At 45.4% G+C, this 18,162-nt stretch overlaps 1 protein-coding gene across 4 annotated transcripts in view; it reads left to right on the top strand.

The window, feature by feature from the left end:
- LOC117462872 (multiple C2 and transmembrane domain-containing protein 2-like) overlaps nucleotides 1-2,976 on the top strand; it is a 61,793-nt gene extending 58,817 nt beyond the window's left edge. For all 4 annotated transcript variants that reach the window (XM_034105228.1, XM_034105252.1, XM_034105235.1 and 1 more), the window contains one exon: nucleotides 1,558-2,976. In XM_034105228.1, coding sequence (XP_033961119.1) covers nucleotides 1,558-1,605 — 48 coding nt within the window. In that variant the 3' untranslated portion in view covers nucleotides 1,606-2,976. The remainder of the gene's footprint in view (nucleotides 1-1,557) is intronic.
- Nucleotides 2,977-18,162: the final 15,186 nt, after the last annotated feature.

Below are 18,162 nucleotides of genomic sequence, written 5' to 3' on the forward strand. Positions count from 1 at the left end.
ATAAAACCATTATGGAAACACTAGTCGTGGTTGAAAAGTTGTCTAAGGCCAATTTAAAGTATGAGACATTTACAAAATATCTGTTGGCATTCTCCCTTCTTGTATCCTCTTTCCTTTCTTTATTTTCTCTTTTTACCCGCTGTTGTCTCTCTTCCTCATCCTCTCTGTGTCTATCCTTTTCTCTTTAAGTCGTTTGACCCCATTTGCCTCCTCCCTGTCCTTCTTGAATGCCCTTGGGCCTCTGGGTTTCGTGACGGAGACTCTTATAGCTTCTCGGCCAGCCACTGTTATTTCTGTGGTCGTCCTGCTCAGTAGTGGTAGTTCTCCCTTATAACGTGGTGCAGGAATTAGTTAGCATTTTACCCCTTTCTATTCCCTTGTTTTGAAATCAACGGTTCTTTTTTGCGTATTAGATGCCTGTGGTTACCTTAAGAGATGTTCAGGTTTTGTTCTAACATTGTGATGTAGTTTGTTTATAGCCTAACATTAGCTGCCTTTAGTTTAGCAGTGGTAGTTTGTTTATAGCCTAACATTAGCTGCCTTTAGCTTATCAGTAGTATTTTGTTTAGCCTAACATTAGCTGCCTTTAGCTTAGCAGTGGTAGTTTGTTTATAGCCTAACATTAGCTGCCTTTAGCTTAGCAGTGGTAGTTTGTTTAGAGCCTAACAATTAGCTGCCTTTAGCTTAGCAGTGGTAGTCAGTTTATAGCTTAACATTAGCTGCCTTTCGCTTAGCAGTGGTAGTCAGTTTATAGCTTAACATTAGCTGCCTTTAGCTTAGCAGTGGTAGTTTGTTTATAGCCTAACATTAGCTGCCTTTAGCTTAGCAGTGGTAGTCAGTTTATAGCTTAACATTAGCTGCCTTCAGCTTAGCAGTGGTAGTTTGTTTATAGCCTAACATTAGCTGCCTTTAGCTTAGCATTGGTAGTCAGTTTATAGCTTAACATTAGCTGCCTTTAGCTTAGCAGTGGTAGTTTGTTTATAGCCTAACATTAGCTGCCTTTAGCTTAGCAGTGGTAGTTTGTTTATAGCCTGACATTAGCTGCCTTTAGCTTAGCAGTGGTAGTCAGTTTATAGCTTAACATTAGCTGCCTTTAGCTAAGCAGTGGTAGTTTGTTTATAGCCTAACATAGCTGCCTTTAGCTTAGCAGTGGAAGTCTGTTTATAGCCTTACATTAGCTTTTTGGTTCTGCTGATTGCATTTATGCTTTAAAAAAATCATAAAGTGGTGTTACTATGTGAAGACGATCCTTCGTAAAAAACGAGTTAGTATCATAAACGTGTGTTTCTCAGATCCTTTTTCTCCAATAGGCTATTCCAAAATCCAATGGAAAAATACCATTAGACTTTTATCAATTGCGCCCTTGAGATGCTAACTTCTGAATCGGCCTACAAAAATACGTCATTAGTCTGCAAAACTCTATTGAAAATGTTATCTGTTTTGCAATGAATAAAAGCTCTACAAGATGGAGAGAAATAAAGGATTATTGTTATAAAAAATAAGAACAACACTTAAGTTGCTCTGGTTTACAGTGACTCATGTTCATATTCCCTGCAGGTTCAGTACAGTGAGAGGAGAGGCAGCAGGAAGAAGAAACTCCTGTAGTTCCTCCTCAAAAACTGTTCCCAGAGGACCTGCATGTCTCTGAGTATGTGGTAGGTTTGAATCTAAATCAGATGTGGTGATACACCGCGCGCCAAACAGACCCTTCAACCAAAGAAGTCCTTTTGAGGACCCCGCAGCGATGACGGAGGAGACACATTTGTTATTTAATTTCCAAAGATTGTATATGTACAGTTTTTTTCTTTAGATAATCAGAAGCTGCTTTATTTTATATATTTCATGGCCCCAGGTTATGTTTTCCTGAAACCAGCAGAAATATCAGTTTGTATTATATTGAATGTATGTGCTGGGTGTGTAACATTTGTTCGATATTTTTATGTTATTTACACTGAAAATGTGCTGACTTCCAAAATGGAATAATCACCTAATGGTGAACAAAGTTGCTGTTGCTGAAATGAAAGTACATTTAATTATGGGTTACTTTTTATGGGTTACGAGTCATCATAAGAAATGTTCTTTGAAAATGGTTTGAAGTGCATGGTATTTGTGGTTTAAAAGATTAAGGCTTTCTTATGTACATATTACGCTGGCCCTGAAAGTCAATAACAACATTTCACAAAACACAACCACAATTCAGAAAACCCAACAACATTAACACAAACAGGTTTTGCAGGTCTCCCTTTAAAAAGAGATCTATGATCTCAATGGGACCAATCTGGTTAAATAAAGGTTTGAAATGAAAAGGGAGGTAGGTCTTTGAAATGGATTCCTCTTTGCTGATTAGATTCGTCTGTCAGTCTAAGCAAAGGATGATACTTCTTATTTAGGGCAAAGACTGGCCCACATATCCCATAATGCCCAGTGGTGGCTAATTGATTACGTTTGCTGAAGAGTTGACGCTTTTTATTAATGTTACTTTTTGAGGAATCCATGTCCAATACGTGCCTACATTTTCCGATTATAGGAAATGTTGTCGTTTTTCTCCATTGCAGCTGTATTTTTTTAAATCTCGTGTTTTCAAAAAATGTTATCTTTGAAAATGTTGTGTTTCGACCATCAGGGCCACCGTACCATACAGCAACATTGATTAGTAGCAAATATTCTGCATCATATCCTTTTTGTTTCTTTCATTTACCTTTTTTGAAAATGGATAAATGGCTATTGTGTAAAACATTGACTGACTGATTTTAATTTAAAGTGACATTATGGACTTATTTTTACATGCAAAGATGAATCCTTACATTTAGTGTTTCATTCAATCTACATAAAGGATGATTGTACTCTGGTGTATTTAATCTTTGCTTCTGAGTGGGATGGGGCAAGATCTGTACACACGCAACTTTATTAACGCAATCACAGATGAATACTTTTGTTTCTCATTTCGGACAGCAATAAATGCAAAGTTTGGGTATATTTCCTGCCTCTGTGTCTCTGCTCTCTCTTTGAATTCTCCTGCACGCTGTTTTGATCCTCTCCATGCTCCCGTGCTGCAGGATTGTGGGCGTCTAACAACACCGTTTCCAAGCCCCCCTCTCTTCATTAGGCTTTCATGAAGCGAGGCGAGGCTGTGCGAGACCTCACCGGCACCCGGGCTCCCCGCTGTGTTGATGGCCCTTGGGCGTCGCCACAAGCGGGAGGATCTCAGCGACCTCATCTCAGCTGCTGCGATGAGACGCCTGCAGCCAGCATCCTATCAAGCACAGCAGCCAGACAAAGCTCCGGTACCGGGCTGCACACCGTTCAGGAGCAGGAGGAGGGTTTTAAAAAGCAGCCACAAGCAACAACAGCCGCACCAATTTAGGGATTGGAGAATTGGAATAGTTAAGATTTTTGCGTTCAGAGTAATACCCTGGGATTTATGGCTTTTAATTCGGAGCGCGTGGGCTCCCAGTCAGCAGCCTCCTAAATGAGTAAAATAAGTGGAAAACTGCTCACGTGAAATACAATAGGAATCCCATAATGTGTGTGCTGTATAATTATAGTGCACATGAAAGTATTTCATAATTGACCTGATACACATGCTATCTTACACAGATCTAAAACAATTTGATGATTTCTCCAATTGTTCCCAGGACAGAGGGTGGGGAATGTGGCAGGCGATGACCTGTATAGCTCTCATCTAGTCAATGTGATTTAGGTATTCAATATTAATAACTCGCTGTCAAGGACACTGCAAGGACATCTCAATTTGACACTTATAGGCCCAGCATGAATATGTATAGGCAGTGAGACGCTTCAAAATTACCAAGTAAAATCACAGTTCACACGTGGGGACTAATGTGATGTGGCGCATGCATTCTGATGAGCCACAAAAACAGCAGCTGATAGGTCTCAAAAGACTTGTTATAACTCAATGTCGGACCTGAGAACGTGTGTGTGTGTGTGTTGTGTTGTGTGTGTGTGTGTGTGTGTGTGTGTGTGTGTGTGTGTGTGTGGTGTGTGTGGTGTGTGTGTGTGTGTGTGTGTGTGTGGTGTGTGTGTGTGTGTGTGTGTGTGTGTGGTGTGTGTGTGTGTGTGTGTGACACCTAACCCTATTATCAGTTGTCGCCAAAACATAGATTGAGGGTGTATGTCCCTAATTTACTGCTTAGTGTGAATGCCACTTTCATGTGGTATTATGTGTCGACAGACATTTTCTTATTGAGGTTATATTTGCAAGTAACTTTGTGAGAAATCACTGTGTTCTTCTCTCGCACAAAATCTTTTTGAATCTCCGCTGACAATCAGAGCTGTCGGCTGTTGGTAGCCTCAGGCTCTTCGGGATCAAGGGCTTTGATGTTGGCCTGCTCCGGGACAACACAGTCGCCCCACAGCCTCTGGGCAGCAAACCCAGCAAGTACAAACACTTCGCCCGTGATTTACCCTGGACTCCCTGAAGGATTGTTCACACTATGGAGAGTGGCGGGGGGTCCACATGGTCAAAATCAAGCTCATTATTAATATTAAACATTGTTGAACAAAGAAAGTAATGGCCTATGTAGACATGTTTTGGAAATTGTTGATAAAAGACGAGTTAAAACGCATCACATTTTTATACACATGGTTAATGCTGCACATTTAACGCAGCTGTACTATTTCTAGCTGTCGATAAATATGAATTTGTTCCTGGAGTGCAATGGCTTCTGACGTAGTTGTCAGACCCCACAGCTCTATCAGATGAACTCAGGTAGGGGCAACTTCTTGTTCGAAAACACCTGTCATGTTACAAATGTGCTCATCTCAATATAACAACTGGATGTTATTGAACCATTAATAATAAAATGTGATCACTTTACAATAGTTATTTCATTTCATTTAATGAAATTTCTTTTTGAGTTTGCAGTTAGGGTATTATTTTTGCAAAAGCTGGACCTTTCTTAAACATCATCAATTAGGCCTACTTTAGCTAACATCAACCATGTGTCTATGGCTTAATGTTTCAACCAACTCCATTATTGTATCCTTCGATTTCAGTCAATTGGACATTATAGTTAGTTTCTATTCGGATACTTTAAGCTTACTTTCAACAATATATTGCTTTGAACTAACTTGTCAACACTTGTATTCATCTATTTTTGGCAACATTTCTTTAAAAAAAAAAAATGCCATTACTTCTAGCTGACTATTTCAACCCTTAACATCCTTTAAGCTAACTATTTCTACAATTAGCCGTTACTTTTAGCTAACTATAACAACAATTTAGTCATTACTTTTACCTAACTTCTACATTTAGTCATTACTTTTAGCTAACTATTTCTACATTTAGTCATTACTTTTAATTTCAACCTTGTAGCCATTTCCTTAAGCTAGCAGTTCAAATATCTGTATGCATGCTGCTTGTTTTTACAGTCTTCATTGCGCACCATGCTCAGGGGCCTCATTTATAACGACGTGCGTAGGATTCACGTGGGAAGGTTGTTTACGTAGTAGAAATCCAAAAAATAGGTACAGACATTTTCCGATTCACCAAACATTGCGTACCGGCGAGGAAAGTGCGTACAGCACTTCCTACGCCTGTTTCCCCTTTATAAATCACAATCGACTCGAAATGCGGCGCAGCTTTTGCGGGCTTCACGTAACGCCCATATTTGCCTATAAATAGTCAAAGAAACGCCCATTCATTCACTCATTTTGACTGACTGCATTAAGAAGATCGCAGGAAATGACGGCAGAACAGCTAAACACCGTGTCAGATTTTAGTTATTTTGGGGAGGTCGAGATAAAATCATATTGTTTGGTGGATGCAGTTTGAACCAGAGTAGCAGCATGGAGGTCGGATCGTCACCAAAATAAATAAATAAGTGGTCCGAAAAAGTTTAATGACAAAAATAATACACATAGCCTGACCTTCCTCAGGCAGTGTGTTTGTGCCGGGGACCTCCTGTCCCCTTGATGAGAAACTGTATGATTGGGGAATCCCTCCGGAGTGGACACATGACTATTGGATATTAATTATTTTTTTGTATTTGGTGGTTTGTGTTCCAGCTGTCGATCAGCAACTATATAAGTTATATCCATAATCCACCAGTTAAAGGAAATACAACAAATGTGTTGTGTTATATTAGCTGTTGTGGTGACACGTTATGGGACATAATTCACCTCTCTTATTGTGTTGCCACACGGACCCTTTAGTGGGAACACCTGGAGAGTTAGCCTCCATTCCTGCTAGCTCATTAAGCAGAGCAGACGATGTGTTGACCTCTCTATATTTAATGGATAATAAAGAGTGGAACTCCGTTCTGAATACACCGCCTCCGACTCCCTTTTCCTGGCGCTACACTGGTGACCCTGACGTTTCCGAGAAAGTTTCCGGAAAATTAACGAGCATGGCTGAACGCGATGTGTTCGTAAAGCTGCCGGAATTCTGGGAGCACGCCGCGGAGGCATGGTTCGCACATGTGGAGGCGCACTTCGCCTGCCGACAGGTCCGTGACGGGGACCTGAAATACTACCATGTGGTAGCAGTGCTGGGCTGCTCTACGTCGTCCAGGTTGGTGGGATTCATCGCAGCCCCCCCACATCATGGCAAATATGAGGCGATTAAGGCCCTTCTCCTTAAGACATTTAGCTTATCTGCTAAGGAGAGGGCCCGCCAGTTACTTGACATTCAAGGCCTGGGAGACAGCAAGCCATCTCAGCTAATGGAGAAAATGCTAAATCTGCTAGGGGGGGAAGATCCCCGGATTTTATTCACGGAGATTTTCCTGCGTCACTTGCCTCCCCGGGTCCAGACGGCGCTGGCCAACACGCCTGTCACGGAGCCGCGTGCCTTGGCTGAGGAAGCGGATCGTTTTTTCCTGGCTACACAACAGCCCGGTGCAGAGACGTTAGCCGCGACGCGCAGCAGCCCATCTGCAGTCAAGACAGCATGGCGGGGGCCGGACACGGCTGTGGCAAGCCGGCGTGGAGACACCGGAGAGTGCTCTTACCACGCACGTTTCGGGACAAGGGCGAAGAGATGCATCACTCCGTGCAGCTACAAACCCCCGGGAAACGGAGGGGCCGGCGCTCGGTAGTGGCCCTGAGCGTCGGCGGCACGTGCAGGCTCCTCTTCGTCAGCGACAGCGTTTCGGGGAGCCTGTTTCTGTGTGACACGGGCGCTCAACGGAGCGTAGTTCCCGCGTCGAGTGAAGACGTCACCCGGGGAGGGCACGGACCGCGATTGACGACGGCTAACGGCGGTCCCATTCGCACGTACGGCGTGAGGCCTATGTGTTTGTGCATCGGAGGACAGCGTTTCAGCTGGGATTTCGTGACAGCGGACATTTCTTTTCCCCTCCTCGGAGCGGATTTTTTGTGTGCTCATGGACTCTTAGTGGACGTTAAGAATAGGCGTTTGATTGATGCCTTGACGTTTTCTTCCCTCGTGTGCACACTTGGCAGCGCAGCGTACGACGGGCTGTCGGGCTCGCTGTCAGGGGCAGACACGTTTCTCAGACTGTTGGCCGAGTTTCCAGACCTGTCGCTGCCCACCTTCTCTGCGCTTACCACTAAGCATGGCGTGGAGCACCACGTCACTACCGAGGGGCCTCCTGTCTACGCCAGGGCCCGGCGGTTGAACCCTTCTAAGCTGGCTGTGGCGAGGGCGGAGTTTGCAACCATGGAGCGCCTGGGCATTGTCCGCCGCTCTGACAGTCCTTGGGCTTCCCCCCTGCACGTCGTCCCCAAACCGAACGGCGGGTTCCGCCCGTGCGGGGATTACCGCCGACTCAACGACGCCACTACGCCTGACCGGTATCCAGTGCCGCACATTCAGGACTTTTCGGCGCATCTGGCCGGTACAGGGGTGTTTTCCAAGGTGGACCTGGTGCGTGGATACCACCAGGTGCCCATGCACCCCCTGGACATTCCCAAGACGGCAGTGATAACGCCTTTTGGACTTTTTGAGTTCCTGCGGATGCCTTTTGGACTCAAGAATGCCGCTCAGACGTTCCAGCGCCTGATGGATTCGGTACTGCGGGACCTGCCGTTTGTGTTTGTCTACCTCGACGACATACTCGTCGCCAGCGCTTCAGTGCAGGAGCACCTGTCCCACCTCCGAGCCCTTTTCACACGGCTCAACGAACACGGATTAATCATCAATCCGGCAAAGTGCCAGTTCGGGGTGTCTGACATTGATTTCCTGGGGCACCGCGTCACCAAGGGCGGTGCGACACCTCTGCCAGCGAAGGTGGAGGCTGTTGCGGCTTTTCCTCGCCCGCTCACAGCCCGGTCGCTCCGTGAGTTTCTGGGGATGGTGACCTTCTACCACCGTTTCATCGCCCGGGCCGCACACATCATGCGGCCGCTGTATGAAGCGTTGAAAGGCAAGACCCCCGTTCAGGCGATCGACTGGACAGCAGAGGCGGACGTCGCTTTTGCTGAGGTCAAGACCGCGTTGGCTCAGGCGGCTTTGCTGGCACACCCATCATCTACGGCTCCCATTTCCATCACCACGGACGCGTCGGACTACGCGGTCGGCGCAGTGCACGAGCAGTGGGTGGAGGGCGCTTGGCAGCCGCTCGCCTTTTTCAGCCGCCAGCAGACGCCCAGAGAACGCAGGTACAGCGCCTTTGACCGAGAGCTCCTTGGACTTTATTTGGCCGTGCGGCACTTCCGTTTCATGCTGGAAGGCCGTGAATTTACGGCGTTTGTCGACCACAAGCCGCTCACCTTCGCCATGTCAAAAGTGGCGGAGCCTTGGTCGGCACGTCAGCAGCGGCAGCTTTCCTACATATCAGAGTTCACTACGGACATTAAGCACGTGGCTGGCAAGTCGAACCTGGTTGCTGATTGCCTCTCCAGAGTCGTCATCGGTGCCGTCCAGTTGGGCCTGGACTATACTCGCATGGCGGCGGACCAGGTCACAGATCCCGGCGTCCAGGCTCTGAAGGTGGAGAGCGCGGGGCTGCGCTTGGAGGACGTAGTGTTCGGCGACGCGGGCATTACCCTCCTGTGTGACGTTTCCACGGGGCTGGCGCGGCCTGTCGTCCCTGCCAGCTGGAGGCGCTCTGTGTTCGAAGCGGTGCACGGCCTATCACACCCCGGCGTTAAACCTTCGGTGCGCTTGGTGGCCGCGAAGTTCGTCTGGCATGGGCTGAAAAAGGATGTGAGGACTTGGGCCAGGGAGTGCGTGGCTTGTCAACGCGCTAAGGTGCACCGCCACACGAAGGCCCCGTTGGAGCGTTTCCTGGTGCCTGAGAGGAGGTTTGATCACGTCAACATTGACCTGGTTGGTCCGTTGCCTTCCACTCAGGGGTTTTCCTACCTCCTCACCATGGTGGACAGAACGACCCGTTGGCCGGAGGCAGTTCCGCTCGTTTCGACATCAGCCGCAGACGTTGCCCGGGCCTTCATTGCAACGTGGGTTTGTCGTTTTGGCACCCCGTCAGACATTTCCTCAGACAGGGGCTCTCAGTTCACGTCCGAGCTCTGGAACGCTGTGGCAAGCGGTTTGGGGGTCAAGCTGCACAGGACTACCGCTTACCACCCTCAGGCTAACGGCCTCTGCGAGCGCTTTCATCGCTCCATGAAGGCGTCCCTCAAGGCGTCCCTCAAGGCCGGCCTTACGGATGGTAACTGGGTCGACAAGCTGCCCTGGGTGATGCTGGGCCTGAGGACCGCACCTAAGGAAGATCTGCAGTGTTCTACAGCGGAGATGGTCTACGGTCAGCCGCTGAGAGTTCCGGGGGATTTCCTCCCAAATGCTTCAGCTCCCTGGTCTGCCACGGCCCAGCGAGTTTTTCTGCGTGACGCGGCGGAGGCTTTCGCTCCAGTCCCGACTACTCAGCACGGTGCGCCAGGGTCTCAAGTTCCCGCGGAGCTACGCTCAGCTGGGCACGTCTTCATCCGTCACGACGCACACAGAGGCCCCCTGCAGCCACCTTACGACGGACCTTTCCGGGTTTTGGAACACGGTGAAAAACACCTGGTGGTCGACATGGGCGGTAAGGCTGAGCACGTCTCGGTTGACCGGGTGAAGGCTGCTCACTTGGACGTGGACCGGCCGGTGGTGCTGGCTCGGCCGCCGAGACGGGGCCGACCCCCGGCTTTGATTCCTGTCAGGGAGTGTGGACCTGTTGTTCCGGTCCCTCCTCTGTCAGGGGCCGCACGGGCGGAGGTCGCTGTACCGACTCCGGTGCGCAGGTCTCGTGGGGGCAGGCGGATTGTTCCTCCCCGCCATACGGATTTTGTTTACACGTGAATTCTGGGGGGGCTTGTGTGGTGACACGTTATGGGACATAATTCACCTCTCTTATTGTGTTGCCACACGGACCCTTTAGTGGGAACACCTGGAGAGTTAGCCTCCATTCCTGCTAGCTCATTAAGCAGAGCAGACGATGTGTTGACCTCTCTATATTTAATGGATAATAAAGAGTGGAACTCCGTTCTGAATACACCGCCTCCGACTCCCTTTTCCTGGCGCTACACTGTACAATTTACTAAATATGGTGTTCTTAGTTTCCATACCTCCTGTGTTTTACGAGCGACTTCTCAAGTCTCGCAAACGGCATAAAACACGATTAAACATGATAGTATATAAAACCATGCTCGTATCTACAACCTATAGAAATGCAAAACGGCGTCAGTTTAGACGTAATTCTGTCCTCCTGCTTACCGCATCATTTATGAGAAAACATTTCATAACATTAACACAACATATTCGAGGTGGTTTTAAATAACATATCCGTATTTATTTATTTCTCCAAGTTATGTTTTTGTGTGCACTGAGGAGTCTCAAACAGGCGTTTGTTCAATCATTTTAAGATTGGCTTTAATCAATGTTTGAAAATGAATTCTTCATATATGATAAATGAGAGGTAACATTTTATTTATGGTATTATTTCCACATATTTCTCTCCATTCTTCCTTCTGCCAACACGGTGTCGCAGTTTCTCGTCTCTCCCGTTTTTGTGCTTAGTGCATACGCATGGGTTAGAGTTTGCGTGGAGGACCGCACATTTTCCCGTCAAGTTAGTATTTTATAAATCGCACACATTGCGTAGAAACTGGCGTACACCATTTTTTTTAGCGTATATCCCTTTATAAATGAGGCCCCTGGCCGTTGCACTGAATGAGAGCGTACGTTTGGACTGACAGTATGATCAACCAATCATATATTGTTTTGTAGCCAATGGGCGTGTTCTTTCAGAGTTTCCCTCGGTTCCAGGGTACTCTAGTACCTCATTCACACCAACGCAACTCCGGTTCAAGCTCCGTGCTAGAACTTTTCAGGTTCAGAACCAGTTCTTCGGTTTAGCTCTGGCTCTTTTCACACCGCCCAGAGTCCGACTGGTAATGCGTCGTTGCAAGGCAAGTTTATTTATATAGCACCTTTCAGCACCAGGCAATTCAAGGTGCTTTACAAAAATGAAAGACATTCAGACAAAGGCATTTAAAAACAGTAAAAGATAATAAAAGAAACATTAAAAGAAAAACAAAAAACATTTAAAATCAGTCATTAAAAAGAAAATCTAATAAAATAAACATTAAAAGATAAAAGTTACAGTGCAGATATGAATAGTTCAATTATTTCGGTTCTTGATTTATAATTTATTCACAGAACCTCCCTTTGGAAATCTGAACATTTCCGTCCCGATTGTTAATTTAGACTGATTGTTTTCACCATGTTATGCTCGTATGACATCCACAATCGGACCCTCAGGAGGGTGTACTAGCCTCCTACTCTGCTTTGCGTTCCATAACAAAGTCTTTAAGTGTTACCTGAACACCCCGTGTTACCAAAACACTATTCTTAACCCGTCGGTGATGTGATACTTGTTCCTCAGTACAAATCACCCAAAAACTGATCGTAAACCCTGGCTACGATGGATATCCCAAATATCCTACTTTCGAGCAGTCCCTCTCATAAATATCATGGAGAAATTAATTACGTTTAAATTTAAAACATTAAAAGAAAAAATACATGGATAAAAGTTACAGTGCAGTCAATTAAAAGCAGCGACAAAAAGAAAAGTCTTCAGCCTGGATTTAAAAGTAGTTAGAGTTGCAGCGGACCTGCAGGTTTCTGGGAGTTTCTTCCAGATATTTGGAGCATAATAACTGAATGCTGCTTTACCATGTTTAGTTCTGACTCTGGGGACAGAAAGCTGACCAGTCCCTGAAGTCCTGAGAGATCTGGATGGTTCATAATTTAGCAGGAGGTCACAAATGTAATTTGGGCCTAAACCATTCAGTGCTTTATAAACCAGCAGCAGTATTTTGAAATCTATTCTTTGACACACAGGAAGCCAGTGTAAAGACTCCAGAACAGGAGTGATGTGATCCACTTTCTTAGTGTTAGTGAGGACTCGAGCAGCAGCGTTCTGAATCAGCTGCAGCTTCCTAATAGATTTTTTAGTGAGACCTGTGAAGACACCATTGCAGTAGTCGAGTCGACTGAAGATAAAAGCATGGACAAGTTTTTCCAAATCCTGCTGTGACATTAGTCTTTTAATCCTAGATATATTCTTTAGGTGATAGTAGGCTGATTTAGTAACTGTTTTAATGTGACTGTAGAAACTCAGGTCAGAGTCCATGACTACACCTAGATTTCTGGCTTTATCTGTTATTTTGAACATTGCAGACTGAAGCTCAGCGCTCACTTTTATACGTTCTGACTTTGCTCCGAAAACCATTACCTCAGTTTTATCTTTGTTTAATTGGAGAAAGTTCTGACACATCCAGTCATTGATTTGTTCAATGCACTTACTCAGTGTTTGAATTGGAGCATAGTCTCCTGGTGAAATTGTTACATAGATTTGTGTGTCATCTGCATAGCTATGGTAACTTATTTTGTTGTTTTTCATTATCTGAGCCAGTGGTAGCATGTAGATGTTAAAGAGAAGAGGCCCCAAGATGGAGCCTTGAGGAACCCCACATGTCATATTTGTCAACTCAGATGTGTATGTACTAGGGATCGACCGATATGGCTTTTTCAAGGCGGATACCGATACCGATTATTAGTAATCAAGGAGACCGATAACCGATATTTGGAACCGATATACATTTGCAGTAAAATCAGAAAAACTATAGTGTCAAAATGTAGAATAACACAAACTCCAACACAACTCAACACAACTTCTTTGAAATGCATTTAAGCATATATTATGTTTAATGAACTTTTAAACATCTTACAACTGGTTTCCTCTCTGTGCCCTTTTCTTTAGTGCAGCCATCTGCTATGAGTTAGAGAGAGACAAGAAGTGGGGCTGCAGGCTGATATGCTTGACTAACAATAATGCTTAATTTATTATATCAAACCAATGCCTGTCTATCTAGCATAAAATCCCAATAAATTGCTAGCAACTGCAAAACACTAGTGCTAGCTAATGTTTTGCAAACTATTAAAAGTGAGTCTATTACAGTAGACCTAACGTTAGTCTAGTAGCCTCACTTCTAATATTTTGCTAAACATTAGCTGAATACATGTTGATTAGCTAATGAGCTTCACATATCAATCTGAAAAACTGCGAGGCTCCACTCGCAGCCCCCCCCCTCCGCACCACAGTTACTCCGTTGCGAGACGCTGCACGCACCACCAACTCTGACTGACTTCCCACGTCCCTGTGTAACTGGGAAACTGATAGAATTGGATCAATAGATCGTGCTGTTTTTGCAACTTTAGCATAGGGGATTGGGATGTTTATTGAACTTCGGCTTTCAACTGATTTACCTTCGAAACACATGTATGGCTCTGCCGCTCAGCGCTGCTACTTGCCTCTGTCTGTGTCTGCGTTCTTCGCACCTGCCTGTAATCTGAGAAGGTCCCGCCTCTATGGCTGGCTCCCGCCCGGAAAATCTTCAGTGTTGATTGACACTTAAGTAATAGCCTATCAGATAGCGCTGCGGGCGGGACATTGCTCGTGTACAGAGAGTGGTGACTGCAGTCAGAGAAACGGCCGCATCAGAGCCAAAGTGTTATCGGTAATTTTATTAAAAAAAGGCCGATACCGATAATCGGTCAAATGAGGAATATCGGCCCCGATAATCAGCCAGGCCGATAATCGGTCGACCCCTAGTATGTACCTATAGAAACAAAGTTGTTTCTGTCCTTTAGGTAGGATTCAAACCAATTTAGAACTGTTTCCGAAAGTCCCACCCAGTTTTCTAGTCGGTCTAGTAATATGCTGTGGTCAACAGTGTCAAACGCAGCACTGAGATCTAATAATACTAACACTGAAGTTCTGCCACTGTCTGTGTTTAAGTGGATGTCATTGAAGACCTTTACAAGAGCAGTCTCAGTGCTGTGGTTTGGACGAAAGCCTGACTGGAACACATCGAAATTACTCAACTGTTGAAAAACAACTTTTTCAATGATTTTACCTAGAAATGGGAGGTTTGATATGGGCCTGTAATTGTTCATTACTGAAGCATCTAGATTATTCTTTTTTAAGAGCGGTTTAATGACTGCAGTTTTCAGGGCCTGTGGAAAAATACCTGAGTGAAGACATTTGTTTACTATATGAAGTAGATCTGAGGCCATGCAAGGAAAAACATCTTTGAAAAATCATGTTGGAATAATATCAAGGCAGCAGGAGGAGGATTTCAGAAGTTGTATAATGTCCTCTAGGTTTTTATCATTAATCTGATGGAATTGTGTCATGGTGCTTGAATTGTTATTAGGTGGACACAGAGACAACACTTTTGCTGTTCCTGATGCAGAACAGAGTCCTGCACGGGTCTGATTTTCAAGACCCGCTCCCGCCCGCACCCGCGACGTGCAATACCGAACCCGCCCCGCTACCCGCACATATTGCCAATTAGTTCCGCAACCCGACCCGTCGGCACAAGATCCGCAACCTGACCCGAACCCGCATAGCCTAGCCTATATATGAGTAGTGAAAACGTGCAATTATTAACACATGCAGTTGCATATTTGTCTCAAAAAGCGTGGGATGTTGGTTATTTTCTCCATCTAGGATGACACCAAAAGCCTCCCAGACGTTGGATTTCGTTCTTGAGGAAGTGTTATTGAAAATGCTGTATTCTCCACTAGAGAGCATCACCTCAGCCATTTCGAATGTGGCGCGCACAGCAGCAGATTGATGCGCTGCAGAGGTTATGATTATGCACGGTCCCGCGGGGGAGAGGTCTGAGGATTTAAACATTAAACTAAATTATTATTATTTTAATATATTTATTATGCAATACCCGCGACCCGACCCGCATCATCTTTGTTTTACCCAGAACCGAACCCGGAAAAAAGCGTTTGAAAAAATACCACCCGCGAATCAACTTTTTTGCGGGTCACCCGTTTTTGCGGGTCACCCGATGCAGGACTCTGATGAAGAGGCACTGACTGCTTGTCTGATTTTCTGAATTTTGTCAGTGAAAAAGGAGGCAAAATCATTGCACGCCCTGGTGGATAGAAATTCAGAGGCTACTGACACTGGGGGGTCAGCAAACAAGGCACGTGCGTTGTTTTTGTTTTTGGTAATGATGTCAGAGAAGAACGATTGTCGTGCGTTTTTCAATTCCAAATTATAAAGGCCAAGTCTCTCTTTATAGATTTCAAAGTGAACCTGGAGATTTGTTTTTCGCCACCTGCGTTCAGCTTTTCGACATTCTCTTTTTTCTGTTTTCACGGTCATGGCCTTTCTCCATGGAGATATTTTCTTGCCAGACACTTCCTTTATCTTAATTGGAGCAATGGCATCTATAACGTTTTTAATTTTTGAATTGAAATGATCTACTAGCTCATTTACTGAGATGTTAGCAGGGGCAAGTGTGGAAGAAAAATTCTGAGTAAACATTTCCCTAGTATTTTCAGTTAAATATCGCTTTGTGGTTATCTCTTTTTGAACATTTTTGTGAACAGAAATAGAGCTCTCAAAGAAAACACAGGAATGGTCAGAGAGTGCAACATCAGTCACCACAACCTTAGAGATATTCAGACCCTTTGAGATAATTAAGTCCAGAGTGTGCTACTTTTTGTGCGTGGGCTCCGTCACATGCTGAGTCAGTCCATAGCTATCAAGAACACAAAACAGTTCTTTAGCCCCTCTGTCCTGGGGGTTGTCAACATGGATGTTAAAATCACCAACAATGACTAGACGGTCAAAGTCAATACACACTATATACAGCAGTTCAGTAAAGTCATCAAAAAAGCTTGCACAGTATTTGGGTGGTCTATAGATATTTAGGAACAGAGCTCGAGAGGAGCATTTCAGCTGAAGGGCCACATATTCAAAAGAATCAAAGTTCCCATAAGATGTCTTCCTGCATTGAAGGGAATCATTGAACAGAATAGCAACTCCACCCCCTTTCTTATGCATTCTTTCCTGACTCATAAAACTAAAGTTGGGAGGGGTTGATTCGATAAGAACAGCTGCACTGTTATTTTGTTCAATCCAAGTGTCTGTTAAAAACATAAAATCGAGATTATGCTCAGTGCTAATACATTGATTAAAAATGTTTTTCCTGCCAAAGACCTGACATTTAATAAAACTAGTTTAAGTTTGTTAAACACACTATCAGTCATGTTTTTTGTAACAAGCTGTGGCTGACATGGAATCAATGCTAAATTAGATAAACTCACACAAACGTTTGAGCGCTTCCTGTTTCTAAAATGATTCACCGCTCTTAATCTATTACCTATCAACACAGATATCGGCAAAGCTATAGGCAGGCAGGGCCCCGGCATGTCCTGGAAAGAGTTGAGAGTGCCATACGCCCTTGAGCCTGGACCCATCACATATCAGTAAGAGTTTGTTGCGTTTTGTACACACACATCCTTATCAGGAGACGGGGGAGATGGTGCGGGGGTAAAGGACATGCTGCCAGGGGGGGGGGGGGGGGGGTTGACGTAGGCGCGGTGATGAAGACGGGGGAGATGGTGCGCGTCTCTGCGGTGATTTTGGTGGGCGTCGTTGAGGAGCGGGGGTAAAGGACATGCTGCCAGCCCTGCGTATCGCCTTAGTTTGGTCTTTGAAATCCAGGAAGGAATCGGTGCCAACCCTCTGTATCTCCTTCATGTGTTCAACGATCTCCAGGATGGTGGGCGAGGGTGAAAGGAGTATCCTCAAAGGCGTTGACAGGGGGGGTGACGGGCAGTGGAGACTCCTCCATGTGTCTCATAGGTCTCCCATAATCAGAACATTCCTCAGGTGGGTGCAGTGATAATTCTTCAGGGTTTTCTGTGCGATGTGTTGTGTCTTTCTCCTGTTTTGATTCCTCTTGCCGCTTGTCCTTGGCAGAGGGAACAGATTGATGACGCAGGCAGTTGAATATGTTAGAGATAAACAATTTCACTCCTGACTTGTTCAGGCAAACTCCATTTGCCTTGAAAAGATGTCTGCGGTCCCAGAAAAAGTTAAAGTTGTCAATAAAATGCACAGAATGGTCAGTACAGACAGTTGAAAGCCAGGTGTTCAGTGCAAACAATCTGCTGAATCTCTCCACTCCTCTTCTGACTGGCGGTAGAGGGCCACTGATGAACACCTCTGCATTTAGAGAGCTGGCAGTTTCTAAAAAACATTTAAAGTCTTCTTTCAGCACTTCTGACTCTTGTTTCACAACATCATTTGTTCCAATGTGCAGTACCACATTCTTCACAGTCGGATGTTCAGCCCCAATATGCAGGATCTTCTCAGCCAAGTCAGAGACCACATCCTTGGGAAAACAGAGTACTTTGGTGTTGTTCTTACTACACAGACCTTTTACATCTCTTACAGCAGAGTCACCCACAATCAGAGTTTCAGGCCCAGTCGTTAGCTTTCCCTCTAGCCTTTTACTTTTGGAGTAGCTATTGTTCCTTACCCTGCTGTGTGAAGAGGACAGGTTATCCAGGTCATCAGAAAGGGATCTCCGGTTCTCGGTCAGCGGAGCGTATCTGTTCTGGATTGGCACACTTGGTGGTTTAGGAGGATTGTTTGTAATTCTCCCTTTAGCAGCTGTCCACTGCTGTTTCCTAGTATGAATAGGGGTTGAAGAGGCGCTCTTCCTGGGTGATAACAATGCAGGCCAGCCGGTCTCATCACAGATTTCAGAGCGATGGGCTCTGCCTGTTATCCGTCCTCCCAAATCCCATGGAAATGATTTACTCGTAGGCTTTGCACCCAGAGAGTTCCAGGGAGGACTACCACTTGTAGATTTATTACCCCGTACACAGCCCTCCTGTTCCTTGGAATCCTTGTAGCT

The sequence above is a fragment of the Pseudochaenichthys georgianus genome, chromosome 3 (genome assembly GCF_902827115.2).
Source record: "Pseudochaenichthys georgianus chromosome 3, fPseGeo1.2, whole genome shotgun sequence".
NCBI lineage: Eukaryota > Metazoa > Chordata > Actinopteri > Perciformes > Channichthyidae > Pseudochaenichthys > Pseudochaenichthys georgianus.